The 20,565-nt window shown below is 50.0% G+C and overlaps 1 protein-coding gene across 1 annotated transcript in view; it reads left to right on the top strand.

Annotated features, from left to right (window-relative positions):
* The first annotated feature begins 1,913 nt into the window (after nt 1-1,913).
* The window catches only part of GLRX3 (glutaredoxin 3), a 38,231-nt gene continuing 19,579 nt past the window's right edge, over nt 1,914-20,565 (top strand). Inside the window, exons 1-4 of the mRNA XM_043988460.1 lie at nt 1,914-2,082; nt 4,313-4,421; nt 18,583-18,657; nt 19,343-19,544. Coding sequence (XP_043844395.1) covers nt 1,934-2,082; nt 4,313-4,421; nt 18,583-18,657; nt 19,343-19,544 — 535 coding nt within the window. The 5' untranslated portion in view covers nt 1,914-1,933. The remainder of the gene's footprint in view (nt 2,083-4,312; nt 4,422-18,582; nt 18,658-19,342; nt 19,545-20,565) is intronic.

Here is a 20,565-nt window from a genome sequence, read left to right as displayed (position 1 = left end):
AGCTGGAGAGACAAAAAGGCAAACCCCTCCAGTATCTTTGCTGAAATAGGGGGATGAAGAGTAGGAGCTGAAAAACTGAGCAACAGCAAAATGTGGAGGTTTATGCAACAGGAGGGGGCTTTGGGGGGAGGGGTGGTGAGCTTCATTGCTGGAGGGGATGCCCACCCCATGGGGTCACTGGATGCACTGACACATGGCCACTGACTGAAAACGCTGGTAACCTAGAGGAGACACTGGGGACAGACCTCTGCCGGCACACGCGGCCCATGGAAAGGGCTTCGCAGCTCTTCCCGCTGAAGAAGAGACTCGCCAGTCCAGGTCTGGAATGAGACGGGGCCTCCTTGGCATTGCGCCCAACAAGGCACCGGGGGAGGGGGAGGATGGGCCTCGCCCAGTGTCACCCGGGTGGGAACCAGCAGAACCGGGCCATGGGTCGAATGGCCTCCAGCACTCCAGGAGTCACTGGGAGCAAGGCCCTGGAGCACCCCTGCCACGCGAAGGGGTTTGTTTCTACGGAGCATGGGAGATGCAGCAGGGGACAGACAGGGAGGACTCCGGGACCAGGCTGGAGGTAAGGAGCACTGGAGCCTGGTCCGGGGCCCCGGGGGCCTTGCTGGGCCGGGGTGGGGTGGTGGTGGTGGTGCGTGAGAGGCTTCCACGGAGGTCAGGAGCCCTTTCTCTTGTTCCTTTTGCTCCATGGGCTCTTCCCCACCCGAGTCTTGCCTTCCTTCATTCTCCCGAGGGACCAAGGGCTCCTCAAAGTGAGGGAGACTCTAAGTTTTCTGGGCGTCGGCCCGAGCCCCAGACCTAACCGGGCTCCTGGCTCTCTCGGCTCCCGGGCTGGCTCCCACCCGCGAGGGTGCCTGTGTGGGGGGGACCCCTTGCCCAGGCGCCCCACGTAACCATGGGGCTGACCCTCAAGGGTCTAGAACGAACGAGGATGATGATCCCCGGCTGTGGCTACAATGGGGTGCCGGCCTCCGGGGCCTGGGTAGGGTTGGGGGGGAACCCAAGGGCAGCGCGGCTACCCGTGATCTCTCGTGGGGGGTAGGGCGCTAGAAGGGGGTGGGGAGTCACGTCCCTTGCCCTCTGCGAGCCTCAGTTTCCTCCAATGTAAAAAAAGAGGGCTGGGCTGGATGACGTCACGGGTCCCTCTGACCCTGGGATCCTATGAAGTCACTTCCGTGTCCGAGCCTCGCCCGGCGCGGCCTCAAGACTTGCCTCCCACTGTTAGGAACGCCCTGGGCTTTCCCCAAATCCGGGCCAGGCCTAGGAGTTTACAAGGGAGAAGCATATTTGCCCCTCAGGCCCAAAGCACCCTCGAACGCCCCTCTGCGCCTGCGCCTGGATGACAAGAGGCCGGCGGGGAGGAGCAGGGTGGATGGGCCGGGGGCGGGGCCTCTCTTGACTTCCCCCATTCCCCTCCCTCTTTTCACCTCTCCTCCTGCAGTCATTGCAACCCTTCCTGTGTCTGACGAGGAAAACTCCGCCCCTCTGTCTCGAGTGACCCAATCATAGCCTCTTCTGGAGCCTGAGGGAGGGGCGGAGGGGAAGAGGGCGTGGCCTCTCTTGACCTCTCGATCAGCCTTCCCTTCCTTCCCCTTGCTCCGCCCCCGGGGTCCCAATCTCGGCCTTTCCTGGAGCTGGAAGGGCTGGGCGGGTCTTGGAGGCGGAAGAGGCGGAAGAGGCGGAGCTTCATCCGCCTTTGCCTCTAAACTATCCAATCCCTGGGTCGGCCAGGGTCGGAGGCGTGGTCATTCGGACTCTTACCTTCAGCATTTCTCGTGCGTGGCCCCTCCCTCCTACGCTTGCGCAGTCTCAGCTAGGTGCTCGGCGGTCGTCTGAGCCGCCTGGCCGGAGGCGGAGCCGCGGTCCGCGTTCTTTTGCTCTTGCCTGACAGCGGCGGCAGCGGGTCGCGCGGGCGGTGGGCAGCATGGCGTCCGGGGCGGCGGCGGCGGCCGAGGTGGCGGCGGGGGTCGGGGCAGGGCCCGGGCCCGGGCCCGAGGCTGGGGTCAGTCCCGGGGCGCTGCTGGAGGTCGCGTCAGGAGCGCAGTTCGAGGAGCTGCTGCGTCTCCGGGCCAGGTACGGGCAAGCGGCCGGGGCCCATTCTACAGAGGGGGAAACTGAGGCCGCGGGGACCCGGCGGCCGGGCGGGGGCGAGTGCTCCGAGGCCCTCGGACCCGGGGCAGGTCAGCCGAGGCCCGGGCCCGCCGGACGCGCCCCCGGCCCGCAATCCGGGCCCCGCCCGAAGCCGGCCTCCCCTCCCGCTCTCCGGCCGGCTCTCCCCGCCCGGGCCGGGGGGGCGCCCACGGGGGGGGTCCGAGGACCCCCCTCCCCTGCCCGTACCCCGCCCCCCTTCCCGCCCGAGCTGTTGGGAAGAAGCGGTTAAGCGAGGCAGCCCTGGTTCCGGTTAGCGGGGGGAGGGGGCACCCCGCATCCCCCCGAGGAACCCGGGGGTCAGGCGGGACCGCGAGGCCCTGATTTTACAGATGAGGAAACTGAGGCCCCAGCCCCTGCGGGAGAACCCGGAATCCGCGGCCCCCGCCTGCGCGGGGCCCCGGGGCTGCGGGGGAGCCCGCGGCTCGGGAGCGCCCCCGCCTGCGCGGGGCCCCGGGGCTGCGGGGGCGCTTCTTGCCCCGGTCAGGGACCCTGGGCAGCTGGGGAAGGGGCGCCAGTCTGGGTTCCTCGAGGCAGGGCCCGAGTGCCCGGGAGCCTTTCCCTGCGCGGGCTGATGACCAGGACCCGGGACTCCCTTCGGGGTCCGGGCCAGTCTTCCCGCTACCTGAAGCTCCCCCTTACCTACGATCTCGGCGGAAACACCCTAAGTGCCGCCCCCTCCTCGCCTCCCCTCGCAGACTTGGAAGCGCTCCGGAAGCCGTCTTGCCCATCCTCCTCCTCTTAAGAAGAGGAAACTGAGGCAGGGCAGGCTTGTGGAAGCCGGGGGCCTGGCCATGTCGGGTGTCCTGAAATCTGGCTGGGCCAGTGACCCCTCCCTCCATTCAGGGCTGGGCTCAGGCTGGTAGAATGCTCCTGCCCCCATTTGGGGGCCCCCTTCAGGGGCTGATGGAGCCCTGGTTTGGTTCTGTTTGTCTTTAAGCTGGGGTGCTGGTGCGCTGCATGTGGAGCCCTGGGCTTGTTCTCTGGGAAACTGTGTTACAGTAGGGGCACGTGCCCCAAGAACACCCTCCTCCCCATCTCCCTGGGCGCTCCAGGCGGGTGCCCTCGCAGACCGCGGGCACTGGGGGCCCCTTTCCCTTCCAGAAGGTGGCATCTGCAGGCACCCTGAGTTTCCTCTCCAGTTTGGGGGAGTGGGGGTGTAACAGACAGTGATGGAGCGAAGGCGACAGTCCCTCGGCTGGCTCAGTCCTTCCTCAGCTTCCCTTCTTCTGGTTGGTTGCTTCTCTTTCTGTTGCCAGGATGAAGAATTTTGGCCCCCCATCTCCCTTGGAGGGCATTGCGGGCAGGTGCAGCCACACCTCAGGGGAGAAGCTGGTGTAGGCCATTCTGCTCCAAGATGGGGGGCAGGGACTTTGGAGTGAAGAGCAGCGAGGGGGGAGGGGGGATAATCCTTCCTGAGCCTAGTCTCCCTGGCTTGTGAGAAGCCTAGACCAGGCAGGTGACCTCAGGCCCGAGGTGTGGTCTCCTCCCCCAGGCTAGAGCATCCTTCATGCAGCTTGACTGCCCACAGATTGGCCTCCCCCAAGCTTAGTCAGTAAACGATAATGGCTCCCTATCACCTGCCCAGTATCAAATAGGAAATTATTGTCATTCAAAGGCCTTCATTACCTGACTCCCTCTTCCCCCCCCATGGTCTGCCTCCAAGTGACATTGGCCTCCTGGAACCAGAGATGTGACCCCCTCTTCTCTGCATTTTTCCTGGTGAATCTCCTGACCTCTGGCTCCCTTCCCATCCACGTTGAAATCCCACTTTCCACAAGAAGCCTTTCATGAACCAGGGCCTTCTTGAAGATCTTGGCTGGTTTTATCCAGTAATAGCTGTTTTGTACACAATTGTCTCCTGTTGGATTGGGAGCTACTCAAGGATGGGCACTGGCTTTTGTCTTTCTTTGTATACGTTCCTGGGGCTGAGTGTCAGTAGTTAGCTTGAGCAGGATCCATGTTTGGAGAAGTATGTCTTTAAAACACTTTTTTTTTTTTGTGGGGCACATGGGTTTAAGTGACTTGTCCAGGGTCACACAGCTAGTAAGTGTCAAGTGTTTGAGGTCAGATTTGAACTCAGGTCCTCCTAAATCTAGCTGCACCTAAAACACCTTTTTAATACACACTCAAAAATATCCATGTTGGCTTGCAGGTCCCTGGTCGTCGTCCATTTCTGGGCACCATGGGCTCCCCAGTGCACGCAGATGAACAATGTCATGCAGGAATTAGCCAAGGAGCACCCACAGGTTGCATTCGTGAAGGTATGGCTGGCCTTTGTGTTTCTTCTTGGAAAGAGGATATGAGGCACCTTTATGGATGGGGTTGCCGAAGCTCTCTGACACCTCTCACCTACCAGCTGTTCTTTGTCCACATTGACCTTTCTCTTTGTATCCCCTGACTTGAGCCACCAGCATTTTGAGAATGGTTTAGGGAATCATACAGTAGGTCATCCAAGAGGGACTTGTAGTTAGTTTTACAATTCATTACATAGTGATTCTGGCAGCAAACTGACCATCATGGCTGTCTTGTGCTTAGACTAATGTGAGTGTGTCTGCCTTGTTCTAGGCAGACTTGGCAGAGTGGGGAGAACTCTGGGCCTGGAGTCAGAAACACTTGAAGTCAGATTCTGCCTCAGACAATCATTAGGCAAATCACTTGGGTTCTTGCAGCCCCAGTGTCTTCATCTGTAAAGTGGGGACAACACTAATAGCACCTCCCTTGCAGGGTGGTCGTGAGGATCAAATGAATAGAGCTAAAGCACTTTGCAGATTTCTAAGTGCCCTGTAAATGCCACCCATCCTCTCTTGTACCCCCTCTCCCTGGAATGGGGTTTGGGTGTGGGTGTGGGAGTGGATTGAAGACAGGCTCTTTAGCAAGCAGAAGGGCTGGCTGTAGTTAAAATGTGAGGAGGAAATAAGGGAATGTTACAACACCTGGATAAAGAAGGAGCCTAGGGAACCTGATGGAAGTGAGAGTTGTTGTGAAACAGGTGAAGAAGCCAATAACTGGGCTTCTCCAGCTCCCTCTCCCACCCAGGTCACTGCTGTGCTGCAGAGGGAGTTGAGGAAGAACAGGGTTCCCAGCTTGTGCCTTGTATGTGAATTGAGAATTTGGTGGAGATTTTCTGCTGTTCCTTCCCTGCAACTCGAGTTCGGTTTTCCTCAAAGATAAGGCTTTATAAAAATAAAAGAGAACGCTCGATTAAACCGTGTGCTGGTAAATTGTCAACGTCCCCACTACTGGTCCAGGCACCTGGGAGATCCCCGCTCTGCCCCCCAGGTGGAGAGTCTTGGAGGTGTATTTTTGGCATGTGACAGACCCAGCCTAAGTGTGGTGCACTCGACATTTGACTCAGGGATTCACCGAGAAGAAAGAAAAAAAGCATTTAGTCACTTCCAAATAGAAATGAAGGAATTAGTCCTTGGAGCTATTTCCATGTACAGAGTTTAGGTAGACGCCCCGCCCCTCCGGGATCTAAGGTTGGCAGAACCTGCCCCCTCCCCTCTTTTTAACCTTCAGACACATTCCTCCCCACTTCATACTCCTTGATCCTATAACATTGGCTTTGAATAAGTCCCTCCATCCCTTGTGTCCAGACACTCCCTCTGGCTCTTCCCCAGGCCTGGAATGCTCAGCCTCCTCCCTGACTACTGACCTCCCGGGCTTCCTTTAAGTCCCAGCTACAGTGCCATCTTTGGGCAGTTAGGTAGTGAAGTGGATAAAGCACTGGGTCTGGAGTCAGGAGGGCTTGAGTTCAGATCTCACCTTAGATTCTAGCAGTGTGACCTTGGGCAAATCACTTGCCTTAAGCATCCAGGGCCATCTCCAGTTGTCTTGATATATATCTCGCCACTGGACTCAGGTGGCTTTGGAGGAGAGAGTGAGGTTGGTGACCTTGCACAGCTCTCCCTCACTTAAAAAATCCAATTCAGTGCAAGTCATGACATCACCCCAATGTGGGAGTCCTCTTCCAGAAGGAAGGACAGACAACAGACAACCCCACCTAACCCCTCTTCATTCCATTGCTTTCCCTCAGTTAATGATCTCCTATTTATCCTATATGGACCTTGCTTTGTTTGCCAGATTGTGAACTCCTTGAGGGCAAGACTTGTTTTGTTATCCCAACCTTACTTAGCATGTGCCTGGAACAAAGTAGGTGCTTAATAAATGTTCACACACACACACACACACTCTCTCTCTCTCTCTCTCTCTCTCTGTCTCTCTGTCTCTCTCTCATCTGTCTGTCTTTTGACTTTGTACATGGAAACCCAGCTAATACAAATATTGTATGTAGATGTGTATCTTTCTGTTTTCTGCCGAACAAACTGAATTCTGATAAGCTGATGTAAAGCTACAGTTGACATTAGTTTTAAAGTCCTGAGCTTTTGGGTAGGAATAGGGAAAATGGCAATAAAAGAGATAATGTGACCTTATGCCTGGTATCAACACTAGAAGGTGTAACATTATCACTTCGTCACTTCTTCATGTTTAGCCTGTGATAAGAGATAATGCTTACAAGTGAGATGAATGATTAATTATTTCAATCCTGGGATTAATCAAGATAAAGGTAATGGTTCTAAGTCAGTTTTGATGGGAATCATGTTACCGGTTTAAGTAGTGCTGCTCAGGTCTGCCCCATGATTTATTTAGAGTGAAGACAGAATTACCTGCATGTTGGTTGCTCACCCTGGCTGTAAGATTTGAAGTTGTTCAGGTGCCTCAGGGACTTGCCTTTATCTTTCAGTCACCTGAGCTCCTGATAAGGTAGCCTGGAGAGTTTGGGGCGTGGCTTGGTCTGCCCTGACTTGGGTGAAGACTCCTAGAATGGATTGGGAAATCCTTTCTGGATTCATGGCTGTCCTAAAATGTTCTTAAGTTTTCTTAAAATTTAAAAAGCTCGAATTTTTCTTTAGTTGGGAGCCCTCCAGGGCAAATTGTAGCCTTTGTGGAATTTTTAAGGTAGCTAATTGAAAGTGTTGCAGCTCTATTTGGTCCGAGGTGTTCTGGGGCATTGGGCAAAGGAAGGTGGTACTCTGGAGGGGAAGTCTGCATTTCTTAGTCCAAGGGGGGCATAGAGGCAAAGTGAATACACTTTAGCTAGTGCAGCTCATTTGAAAACAATTCTCTCTTCTTGAGACTTTTTGGGATTCCAGGGGCATTGAGTTCATGGCATAGGTGAGTTAAAATTGGATTTATCATTGCCATCAATTTCTTAGTTTCATTGCTTTCCTTCTTAGCTTGGTGTGATCTTTTGGGAAGGGCAGCGATTGCTTCACTTTCACTGTTACAGATTCCTATATATTGTCTAAAGAATTGTCATAGGACTCTAGTCCAACCTTCTCATTTTACAAAAAGAAACCGAGGCCAGCAGATGACTTGTCAAAAGCCACATAGTTAATAACAGAACTCGGTTCGAACCTGTGTCTTTAGATTTCTGATCCAATGTTCATGTTAGGAAGCCTTCTATTTTTTATTTTTATTCTGTAAAATTAAATGTTTTTGGTGGACTTCAAGCAATTTCATTTTGTAGCAAATTATAATATAGTATCTTAAATAGCTAGCAATATATTTTGCTTTATATCGTTTGTAGTATGTTTATTTTGTTAAATATTTCCCAATTACATGTAAAACATTTTTTAACATTCATTTTAAAAAGTTGAGTTCTATTTTCCCTCTGTCCCTCCTGTTCCTCCCCTCTCCTTGAGGAGGCAAGGGGGTGAGATCATGTAAAACATTTCCATTTTAGCCACGTTGCAAAAGGCACATGCAAATATGAAAAACAAAGTTTTAAAAAGTATGTTTCAGTTTGCATTCAGAGTTCATCCATTCTTTCTCTGGAGGTGGAGAGCATTTTTCATCATGAGTCCCTTGGAATTGTGTTAGGTCATTGTATTGCCGAGAATAGTTAAGTCCTTCACGGTTGTTCATGGCGCAGTATGACTGTTACTGTGTACGGGGTTCACCTGGTTCCACTCATTTCGATTTGCATCAGTTCACAGAAGTTTTTTTCCCTCTGAAATTCATTGCTGGAGGGGATGCCCACCCCATGGGGTCACTGGATGCACTGACACATGGTCACTGACTGAAAACACTGGTAACCTGGAGGAGACACTGGGGACAGACCTGCTGAGGTTTTTCCCTGAAGTCATCCTGTTGGCCATTTCTTATAGCACAGTCGCGTTCCCTCACCATCGTAGGCCATTCCCCGATTGATGGGCTTCTAATATGGTTTGGTTTTCTTTTCTTTTCTTTTTGTGGGGCAATGAGGGTTAAGTGACTTGCCCAGGGTCCCATAGCTAGTAAGTGTCAAGTGGGGGGGGGGGCAGCTAGGTGGCACAGTGGATAAAGCACCGGCCCTGGATTCAGGAGGACCTGAGTTCAAATCTGGTCTCAGACACTTGACACTTACTAGCTGTGTGACCCCGGGCAAGTCACTTAACCGTCATTGCCCCACCAAAAAAAAAAGGAAGAAGAAAAAGAAAAAAAAAAAGTGTCAAAGTGTCTGAGGCCAGATTTGAACTCAGGTCCTCCTGAATCCAGGGCTAGTGCTTTATCCACTGCGCCACCCAGCTGCCCCCAATATGATTTGGTTTTCAAAAGATCACTTTTATTGTAGTTAGATTGCATCCTTTGCTCCTTTGGGGGATTAGTGGAGAATAAGGTGAGGGCCCCTTTCATTCAGTTGCTGACCCAAGCCCTTGTCTCAGAAGAGTCATCACCTGACGTGCCTAAAGCTGGAAGGGACCTTGGAGTCCGTCCCTTTCATTTTAAAGATGTGGCCATTTAGGTCCAGAGAGCACATGTGCCACTTGCCCAGTTGATGGGAGATGTGAGCAGTTTTCTACTCTGGTGAGGGTGTGGTGACCCAGTGGGGGAGAGCAGAGGGAAGTGTGCAAGGTGCCTGTTGGAGTAGCTCTGGTTGCACTTGAGAGATTCCTGTCCAGGTCTAGTTTAGGATCTTGTTTCACATAGACTTTGCGATCTCCTTTTACTCTGAATTTCTTTTTCAGCACTCTTTTTGGCTTGTGTTTCTCTCAGGGTAGGGAGTGAGAAGGTGTTCTCTTCCCCCTCTTGTCCTCTCCTCTTCCTTCTCTCTCTGTCCTCCAGTTTGGGTTCCCCATGACAAGAAGTCGGTCGTGTTGAGGAGAGAATGACCTGCCTAGAAGTCACTTCTCTAGAAAAGCCCTCTTGAGATCTTAGCCCCTTCAGGCCTTAGTGATCTTTGACTTTGGCCTCAGTTTTGACTGTGGTAACAGGAAGACTCCTAGGGGACAGAATTGGCTCTTTGTCTTTTTCCTATCATTTTATTTGTCTTAGGGTGGTACAGACTAACCAAGGCATATTGAAGAAGGGCCTGTTGGAATTAAACATGACAAAAACACACAGATTCAAACCCAACGTGGGCAGGCACAAGGATCACAATGGTGTTGGGTTTAGACATACTCTAAGTGATAGAGAATCTTACAAGTTTTAGGAAAAAGTGTTCTGTTTGAAATGACTCTGTGGAGTGCCCACTCTGGCAGTCGGTGCCTGTATTAAAATAGAAATGAAACGACGGGTATGTTGGGAAAATGGCTTTGAGCCAGTTCTATTAATGTACCAAGGTGGCAAGAAAATGGCTTCCATGGGTCAGGCATAAAACAAGAGTCTACGTGTTGACCACAACAAGAGGGTTGTTGTCCGTTACATTCAAAGCTGTAACAGGATTAGAAATCTCCCACAATAAATCACAGCCAGTAGTGTTTTAGGGGTAATGTTGAGACTGCTGTGGGTTTTCTCGAGTTATACCCCTTGACTCCTGGAGAGATAGACCTTCAGGGAGAGAGCTGGACACGGCCTGACAAGGGGTACCTCCGGTGCTGAGCTCCTTCGGGCTTCTTCTCTAGGTTTCCCTGCCAGCAGAGTAAGGTTTTATTACCCTGCTCTTCTCCTTGCTGAGCACATACTGAGAGGTAGAGGAGAATGTCCCAGGGACTCACACCCGACTTGGACTGCACCCCTTCCCTGAGTGCAATAAAGCAGACATTTCTGGAGTGCCTGCGCTAGGTGCCTTGTACTGTGTCAGATGCTAGAGAGCTCAAGATAAAAATAACTGCTGGGCCATAAGAAATGATGAGCAAGACACTTTCAGAAAGCCTGGGAAGACTTAGGTGAACTGATGCAGAGCCAGCAGAACCACCTGCGCAGTAACAACATTGCAGTGATGATCAACTCTGAGAACTCTAGAGGACACGTGATGAAGAATGAGCAGCCACTCCCCTGGGCAGTGGCTTCAGGCGGTTTTTACTGACACCGAGACTAACCTGGTTTCTTTGCCACTTGCCCCTGGTGCTCCCAGTGCTTGCCTAAGGTCTCCATGTGGTCCTTATAGACAGGCTTTCTGTTGCCCCAAAGGTGGTGCAGAGGCAGCATTAACTCGGCTTGGTCACTGCTGGGACTGTTCACTGGGGCAAGGCAGATGAGGATGGGGCCTCCCTGGGAAAAAGGGACTTTGAGGATGAGGTTGTGGGAGCCTGCTGCTCCAGGGACTTCTGTTTTGGGCCTATTGAGTTTGAGGTGCACCAGGACCTTGGTCAAGTTGTCCAGTGCAAATGAGCATCATAGACCTGAAACTCCTGAGTGGGCCTGGGCAAGGCCTGCAGATTTTCCAGTCCTCTGAGTAGAGGGGATGTTTGCACCTCTGGCATTACTGAGGTTAGGTGGGGAGAGAGGCCCAGGACGGCACCTGGTGCCTTAGGCAGGAGCACGTGAAACAATGATGCCTTGTGTGAGCGGTGCCACGGGGTTGTTAGAGGGTCATTTCTGTCCTCATTCTCTAAGAAGGGTTGGCCGGGATCTGCCCAATGGAGCTGGCCAACCTGCTTCCAATTCCTTCTAGAAGGAGTTTTGAGTGAGTACTGAGCAGTGGGGTGGTCGCTAAAAGCCAGAGTAGCTTCAGCCAGAAGAAGTCACACCAGACCAGTGCTGTTTCTGTTCTTGATGCCTGGCATGTTAGGGGAAGGCCTTGGGCACAGTTTCTCTAGATTTTCAGTAAACCTTCAGCTTAAGTCTTTTTTGCTGAGATGTTCTGAAAGATGGGAAACTGGGCTGGGGGCCAACGCCCTTAGGTCGACTTCAGGCCTGTGGTTCAGGTCTTGTCTGCTGTTACTGAGAATGCCAGAAGTGTAGCTCTTTTTTTTTTTTTTTTGGTGGGGCAGTGGGGGTTAAGTGACTTGCCCAAGGTCACACACAGCTAGTAAGTGTCAAGTGTCTGAGGCCAGATTTGAGCTCAGGTCCTCCTGAATCCAGGGCCGGTGCTCTATCCACAGAGCCACCTAGCTGCCCAAGCGTAGCACTTTCACTTGTCACGGTGACACAGCAGCAGAGCCAGAAGCCCCAAAGGTTTTGATGGGCAAGTCAGAGGCAACTTGGTGGAGCTGGAGAGTGAAGCTTGACTCTTGGGTTTAAGAAATGTGCTTCCTGAGTCAAGCCTGTGGAGGTTACCTGGCCCCTGCAGACCTTCCCTGCGTGGTAGGGTGTTTCTGGGCTCCACAGGCTAGCAAACACTTGGGCAACCGATAGGAGGTTTGGGAGGAACTGTCCGTGTCGGCTCTGCCCAAGAGGAGATGAGACCAAGCAAGATAGGAGGTCCGTCAGCAGATGTTTAAGCTCCAGTTAGCGTATGCTGAGCCCTGTGCCAGGGGCTGGTCGTCTTGTTTTGTCCCCTCTGGCTAGCGGAACCAGCAGGCCAATTGAGGCTGGCTGTCAGGGGAGACGTGCAGTCCTGAGAACTGTCCTGGGCTGCCCTGGGAAGGGACCCGTGACTCTCCATTGAGGCTGACTGGGCATGTGTCTGTCGGAAGCAGAACTGGGCTGGCCCAGATGCCTTGAGCTCCCTTTGGCCCTGGGATCCTTTGAAGAGCAGAATGCAGGGGAGGGAGCCTGAGGACTGAGTCAGACGGCCATCAGTGGCCGAGAGGTGTCAGGAGTTCAAGGGCTGAGCTGAGCACAATTTCAGTAGAGCTGGGAGATGTGGTGGTTATTTCAGTTGTGTTCAAGTCTTCTTCTTTTTTGGCATGGCAATGAAGGGTCAGTAACTTGCCTAGGGTCACACAATAAGTGTCAAGTGTCTGAGGCGGGATTTGAACTCAGATCCTCCTGACCAGTCTTGGCGCTCTCCACTGTGCCACCTCGCTGTCCCCAGACGCCCGATAGCAAGGGGTTAAAAATGAGTGGGTTGGGGGCAGGGAGGTGGTGCAGTGGATAGAGCACTGGCCATGGATTCAGGAGGACCTGAGTTCAAATCTGGCCTCAGACACTTGACACTTGCTGGATGTTTGACCCTGGGCAAGTCACTTATCCCTCATTGCCCTGCCAAAAAAAAAAAAAAGAAAAGAAAAAAAATGAGTGGGTTATGAGGAAGTGGAGGCAGTGAATAGACTCTCTTCTTTCTTGGAGTTTGGCTGGGAAAGACAAAGCTGTAACCTTGTGGGGGGGGCAGTATTAATAACAATAGTTGATAATGCCGTTTTAAATGTTTGCAAAGCGTGTCACCTATAATGTCCTTTAGCACCAGCCCCGTGAGGTAAGTGTTGCATTTTATCTCCATTTTATGGTAGAGAATACTGAAGTGAAGTACTTTTGCCATCTTTGAAGTGGAATTTGAACCCAGGGCTTGCCCAGCTCCAAGTCTTAGTGCCCTTTCCACGAGATCAGGTCATGTCTCCTAGGATGGTCAGGTCAAGGATTTCTTTTTGCTGTTTTTAAAGGTAAGTGGGTTTGTGTGTGTTTGTAGGCAGCAGAGCTGGAAGGAGTAAGGGAGAGGCTGCAGATGGGGGAGTGATGGCAAGTGCCGGGCCATCATGGGAGCTAGGATAAGGTCAGGTGGAGGGGACAGGGCGAAGTGAGTCCTGGTGACAAGGGCAGAGGAGGAGAGGAAAGCCGAGATGTGAAGCAGAAGAAATGAGGGGGCTCTAGTGGTGCCCTTGATTTTCCCATTGGATAGGAGGGGAGATCACCTGCAGTACGGCTTTAGGGAGGAGGCAGGTGTGGAGCGGGCTGGAGCACACCCTTCTGCAGGGCAACGGCAACGGTGAGGGTGAGGGCGAGGGTGAGGGCCCGCTGAGAGGAGAGAACTTGTCTTTGTGGTGTCTGTGTGGCCTGGGTGCAGGCCTTCCTCCCCCTCCGCAGTTCAGCAGCCTGGGAATAGGAGCAGAGAGGGGCACCGTGGAACTGACCAGGGAGGGTGGGCAGAGGACCCTGACTCAAGGCTTTCAAGCTTGGGAAGTGCTTCATACCCATCTTACCTGAGCTTCACATCTCTGAGAGCTCGTGTCCCCATTTGGAGGTTGAGAACTCAGGTTCCAGGAGGCTAAGTGGTCCCTCAGCCATGGAGGGCGAAAGGGGGTATCTGAGCCCTGATTTTCCTGACTTAAAGGTGGATGCTGTCTTCTATGCACGCTGGATTTATGGTGTCCAGACTGCAAACACAGAAGAAATGGAGGATGGAGTTGGGGTGCTGGCCTGGGAGAAGGGGTTGGGGGGCATGGGATGAAGGGAGTGGCCAGAAGATTAAGATTAGAAAGCATGAAGTCAATGAGGAACTTGAGAATTGAGGGTCATAAAAGCAGCACAGTTTTGGGAGATGATGAGTTCCTTGGTGTGAATTTGCCAATGGGCCCCTGAAGCAGACGGCTGACCAGTGTCTTGGGAGTTGAGGACATTGAACTGGGATGGATATAGAGTGTACAAAGGGTCATTCTAGTCATCTGGGGCAGTGGAGAGGAGATTGGCTTTCTGTAGATGCTAATGGGATTTAGGAAGGGGGTGCTGTGGAGGGAATGCCCTGGTTTTTTTTTTTTTTTTTTTGGTAGGGCAACAGGGGGTTAAATGATTTGCCCAGGGTCACACAGCTAATAAGTGTCAAGCGTCTGAGGCTGGATTTGAACTCAGGTCCTCCTGAATGCAGGGCCGGTGCTTTATGCACTGTGCCACCTAGCTGCCCCCACACCCTGCTTTTTGCTTCTTGGGGGTGCCCCACTAGCTGCTGCTTCATTCCCTTTGCCTTCTCTGTGACCCCAGTTTCCTAGAGGAGCTGCCTTAAAGAGCGCCACTGCTTCCATGGTCCTTTTCCTTGAAGTCATAGTTCCTTGACTTTGCGGGACGGCTGCATTGCCTCTCCAATTGTGCTAACACAGACGTGGCGAGGTGGGAAGAGAAGGTAAGGAGAGAGCTAGAAGTTAGAGTGTCCGTGTGCTTAAGAAAACAGCCACCTCAATTCCCTTTGTGGCTTTGGGGCTGTATTCCCATTATGAAATAGAAACCTTGACTGCTGCAAAATTATTCCTTCTCTTTGGGGGGGGATACACCTGGCCTTTTTCTTGATGGGGTTGTTTTTGTGAGTCATCTGATGGCATCCAGGCAGAGCTGAGAGTTCCCTGGTCAGGGATATAGGTGCACCAGGCTCCATTTCAGGGTGGGATTCTGTGAAACCCAGAAAGGTGGGTCATCCTGGAGAAAGCAAAAGGAAGGTCACAAAGAGACTTTTAAAAACTTGTCACAAATTTCATTGACAAGCAGGGGCAACCATTGTGTCTCATTCTAGCTTCATAGCAAGCTATTTTTACGTCTAGTTTTGCTGTTAACTAGTTTCTGGTTTTAGGTTTCCTATATAATTATTGATTACATTCCACAGTAAAATTTTATTTTTTTTTTAACAATTATAGTAAAGAAGTAATTGGGATAAGTGACCTAAGTTTTCTTGGTGTTAAAATTTTCATTTTTTCAAAGGGGTTTTCATGATTCAATCCTTGTGAAATAAGGATATGTTTTGGCAAAAAAATTCTAAACAAATGTCTTGGTACAGTCCAAGTCTAATTCATTTGAAAAATATTATAAATATTTTATTTTGCTATTTATAAAGTAGGCAAAAGTATTTGTAATTATTGATTAATGGGTACCCTTGGTGTTAAAGTATTTAATAGGGGCTTTGTGAATTTTAACTTCTTTTCCCTAATGTCGTTGATTTTATTTTTAAATGTTTCTCTTTGGACACATTTGCTGGGTTCTGAGGGACTGCAGAATGTCTACTTATTATGGTGAAGTGAATTGGGGGCATTTCCTCATTGCTTTTCTTTTCCTTTTATATTTTTGGGAGGGAGTCAGATTGTTTTTTGGCTACATGACTACACTTAAATAAAACAACAATTTATTTTAGCTTCTGTTATATGTAATATAGAGACAATACAAAGGAAAATAAATCAAGAAACATGAAAAACAGTCTACTCTTTAGAAAATGAGTGAAGAAATCTACACGATAATGGAATGATTCCTGATACTCTCCTGAAGGGGGATGGTTTCTACAATAGAAAACTAATAGACTGTAATTTGTCCTAAAGTTTCTGTACTTTATATTTTATTATCGTCTAAGGAATCATTCTTTTCATTAATTAACCTAGCAAGCTTTCCAAGAAAGTGAGGAAGTAAAGAAAATAAAGAAATTAGGTTACACCGGAACCTCAGAAAGTCAGTCAAGATAGACTCTTTGAAGCTCTCTAAGAGCACCAGTCTTTGTGGACCCCTGGGGAGAGTCCCAGGACAGGGCATAACATTAGAGACTTTAAGGGAATACACATCAGAATAAGTTTGATCCGGCCAGCCCCTCCTGGCCCAAAGTGGCCTTTGAATGGAATCAACTGATTGCTCTCGGCTCTTCTGAAATGTGCATCTTGATTTGGACGTGCCTGCAAATCATAGGGTCATTGCTTTAGAGCCAGAAGGGACCTCGAAGACCAAGAGAAAATGGAGTTGGGAGGGGAGAAGGCTCCTGCCCAGGTTCCTGCTGCTTGGCAGTAAGTGTCGGGGGCCACCTTGGGACTCAGACTCTCCTGACTCCGTTCACCACAACACTCGGATGCCTTAGGGTGCTGAGAGTGATTTTTAAATTTTGGATTTAGAGGAAACCGAAGAGAGGGACAGAAAGAGATTATAGGTGGAAGGCAAAGATGTTTAGCAAAAAAGTACGGAATAAATGAGAGCCTGTTGCTTTTAGTTTCTGTTTGTCTCTCCTTCCTTTTGTTTCCTTTGTTTCTTTTCTGTCCATTTTTAAAAGCGCTTCTTTAGTCACTCTTGTCTTGGCCGTTCTGTTGCTAGCTCCCTTCTCTCCGCAGGCCCCCTCAATAAAAAGAGAAAGCCACAGTCCTTAAAGCAAATAGACATTGTCAAGCAGAACAGATCAACACCTTTGCCATCCCCCCAAAATGTCTGTCTCCTTCTGCATCTGGAGACCAGGCAGGAGGTCTTGGCCCTTGCATTGACCATGCTTAAGTCTTTCAAAGTTGATTGACTTTAATGATGATGTTAGTACTGGATCCTTGCTTCTCCTGGCTTTGCTTGCTTTACTGTGCATTAGCTCACACAAGTCCAAATTTCTCTTCAGTTTTCTCTCTCTCTTTTTTTTTTAGTGAGGCAATTGGGGTTAAGTGACTCCCCCAGGGTCACACAGCTAGTAAGTGTTAAGTGTCTGAGGCCAGATTTGAACTCAGGTACTCCTGACTCCAGGGCCAGTGCTCTATCCACTGCGCCACCGAGCCGCCCCCAGTTTTCTCATTTTTTCTTGTCCTTTAATTACATTGGCTCTCTTATTCACCATTTGCCTGAGTGCTCCTTGATTTCTAGTTCTTTATTATGAAACAGCGAGCTGCTATGAATTTTTTGGGGGGGAATATGGGTCCTTTTCCTCTTCTAGCAATCTCACCAATTCTTTGGTACAGAGGCCAATAGTGGTATTATTGAGTCAGGGGTATATGCATTTTAGCAAATTTTGGGGCAGAGTCCCCGCTTTTGCTCTAGTTCACATCTCCCCCAACAGTGAAGCAGTGTGTCTATTTTCCTGCAGTCTCTCTAACAGTTGTTGTGCTGAATGTAGTTTTGGGTTGGATCAGAGACTATTCATTGTAAATCACTTGTAACTTGGAACTGAGTGTGATGGTTGCTCATCAAGGAGCGAGGGCTGCCTCTTTGCTGGGGGAGACAGTTGGTGTGGGCTCTTGTTATTCTGTTCAGTTTCCATGAAAGGGATGGAGGAAAAAAAAATGGTGGTGTGGTAGGCAGTGGTGTGACATGAGGGAGCGACACAAGTGAATTGGAGGTTGTTTGTATTTCACGAGGTAACTTTGCCATTATAAGCGCTGCCACAGTCTCTTGTCTCCTCAGAGTTTCAATAATTAGTCACCTTGAATTGGCAGCGTCAAATTCATAGAATCTTCATATTAGGATTTTGAATATTAGAAGTGCAAAATGGCACAGAGAAAGGCTTTGCAAATGTTGATTCAAAGGTACCTCACAAAGAGGCAATAAAATACTTAGAGAAAACCCAGGAGTGTGCAAGGTGAAAGAGACAAACAAAAGATAAATTACTCTTCTTTCTCTATTACGTAGTCAAGGTTCATTAAGAGAAATATCATCTGACTGGGTAAAGCTTTAGATAAAAATAGTATTTTCTATCCCCTGGAAATCTGTCAGATTCTTGAAAAAAAATTAGTGTATATTTTAAAAAACTTTTAACAATATAATTTATCAATACATTTTATTTCCTACAGGTATAATGTTAATACAGGCTCTTATTGGTTTCAAAAAGTTTTTATTAAATTGACAGTCCTTTGAGGGAAAAATATAATGCACTTGAGTTTTTCTCAAAGCATATCATTGATAAACCTCAACATAAAGTAGTTTACTGTCATTGAATTCTAATTTCTAATTTAGAAATTCTAGTCCTAAATATGTTTTCACAGCCATGTTTCAGATATTGCATTGTCTCAAGTTCAAGAAGCCTCAATGAAATGATCCAATGAAATGCTACCATCTTGTTTTTTCTTTGAGCACACTTTTAAATGCATGAATAGACTCATGGAAAGGTTGCCTAGCAAGCTTCCTGCTCACCGTCCAGCAGGCTTGCAGGAGTTAAAAGTAAAATGTATCAGACATCAATAGTTTATTGGAGAAATACTCCTTTTGCTTCATAATTTGCAGAAGGCCGCAGCTGTCAGTCATGATGTACTGCCTCTCGGAATTAGTCAATAGAGCAAACAGGAAGAATTGCTGTGGGCAGAAAATAAACACTGTAATCATGACATAACTGGGGTCAGTGATTTATGGATTTCAATATAGTGGGAGCTGCATATGATTGAAAATTTACTAGGTCACTAGTGCACCAAAAGCCTCCAGGCATCTTCTGAAATGTGCAACAAAATAAAACCCTCTGAACCTGTTTTGACACTGTGCACGCGCCCGCGAGTCTCATTGAAATGTAAATGTGTCGTAAACTTTTGCACCAAACTCTTTTAAAACATAAAATTCTTCAAAGGACATTACGCGTCAGATTGATTCCTGTTATTGAGATGCAAAACCCTCTGATGATGGAGTCTGTTTTTTCTTCTTTTCAAGTTGGAAGCGGAAGCTGTACCTGAAGTGTCTGAGAAGTATGAAATCAGTTCTGTCCCGACCTTTCTGTTCTTTAAGGTGAGCCGGAATCCAGCCAGGAGACCTCCCTGCTGTCTGGTCAGCAGAGAAATCTCTCTGTTCCCCTGAGTCAGGGGCCTTCCCTCTGTCTGCCTTGGCCTGGGCGTGGGGTGCTGAGGCTGCTAAGAACACCACTGTGACGGTTGCCCACTTCTTGGGTTCTCTTGCTTCTCCCTGATGAAGAGGAACAAGAGCCTGTGATCCCTCTGCCCACCTGACATTGTTCTCTTTGATAGCACTGACCCAGTCTTCTGGGAGTCAGCTAGCTCCCCACCTTGGGTGACTGGAGCTGCCTTTTGAGTGGGAGATGTTGGGATCCCCATTTGTGTGCGGGCCCCCAGCACTGTAGGCTCTGAACTGGGGAGCTGGGCAGCCTGGGTGGGAGCCAGGGTTGGTCTGTAGACAGATGATGTTCTGGTAGGACCCGTGTGATCATGGCTGCATCAGGTCTTAGAATCCCAGGGCCACGTCTCCTGGTGCAGGCCACCAAGGATTCTGTCCAGAGGAGCTGATGGAGAATTGTGCGGTCTCTCTGTTTGGGGTTAGCTTTGATCCATAGGAGAGCCACCCCCCTTTTTCAGTGTGGGATTTGGCACCATCCCACTGAGCCCTCACCCCTTTTTTGTTTTCTGGGGGGATGTGTTCGCTTGGCAGTCAACCTTTGCCCATGCCTCCTTGGTTTTAGAATGCACAGAAAGTGGATCGCTTAGATGGCGCCCACGCCCCTGAGCTGACCAGGAAGGTGGAGCGCCACGTGTCCAGCAGCGCTCTTCCCCGGGCCTCTAGCGAGCGTACGAAGGAAGACCTCAACCTTCGGCTGAAGAAACTGACAAACGCTGCTCCGTGCATGCTGTTCATGAAAGGATCTCCACAGGAGCCTCGCTGTGGTGAGCGTCTTCTCCTGGGCCAGGGCCGGGGCTCAGAAGGGGGCTCCTGCTAGAGTCAAGGGCCACCACAGCTCATGGGCTGAGTGGGCGAAGCTCAGGCCTAGGCGGTACATAAGCCCCTTGAGGGCAGAACTGTCCGTCTTCGCCTTCTTAGCCCTGCTTAGGCCGGTGCCTTGACGCACGGTTGATGGGTGCCAGTCTGCATTGTGTCCTGCTGCTTCCGCTGTTGGGGTTTCGCTGTGGCCCTTAGCGGGCTCTTGCCCTTCTGGCCCCTTTCGTCTTCCTTCTTGACCGTCTTTAAGGAGTGCTTATGGGCCCTTTCTTTGCCTGGGGTTTTAATGATGAATTAGGGATGATTCTTCCTCTTCTGCATGTTAGTGATCAGAAGAGACAAGTGAAGAGACTGATAGAGGTCAGAGATGTCGTCAGGAAAGTGGCTTGTAGGCTCAGCCAGTTCTGCTTCTCTGCTTTGCTGTGGATCCCCCCCCGAGCCTGGGACTCTTCCCCCTGAGGTGCCATTCCCCCCATCAGGAGGGCAGCCCCTGGGCTGGGGCTGTCGGCCATTTCTGTTTGTGTCCCTGGCACTTGGCGCGTGTTTCATTCCTTCCTTGACGCTTTCGGGATCTTGCCAGTGATTCTGCACAGAGAACCTCCCTTCAGTGGGGCATACAGAAATGACAAGGAAGTGACAGTCGGCCCTCAAGGGCACAACTGTGTACACAAATAAGTGATAAATAAAGAATAAGTTGGGGGGATGTGAGATTTAAAATTGGATATTAGATCATAAATCTCCCCTACTTAACCCTTCCCTTAATTTATCTCCCAGACTAGTAAATGGAAGAAGCTTCTGGTTTTCTAGATAGAGCCTTTATTGTATATAAGGTGTTGTTGATTAGAAGGATAGGAAAATAGAAATACAGTACAAATCGTCTTAAATCTAGGCTTAGTCTATATTCCTTATAAAAACTCACCAAACCGATTTAGGCCACCTTTGGAGTGAGTCAGACCGTCTGTCCCGCGC

This window comes from Dromiciops gliroides, chromosome 2 (genome assembly GCF_019393635.1).
Source record: "Dromiciops gliroides isolate mDroGli1 chromosome 2, mDroGli1.pri, whole genome shotgun sequence".
In the NCBI taxonomy this organism is placed as follows: domain Eukaryota; kingdom Metazoa; phylum Chordata; class Mammalia; order Microbiotheria; family Microbiotheriidae; genus Dromiciops; species Dromiciops gliroides.
The sequence above is the reverse complement of the archived record's forward strand: the minus strand, read 5'-3'. Positions and strand labels throughout refer to the sequence as shown.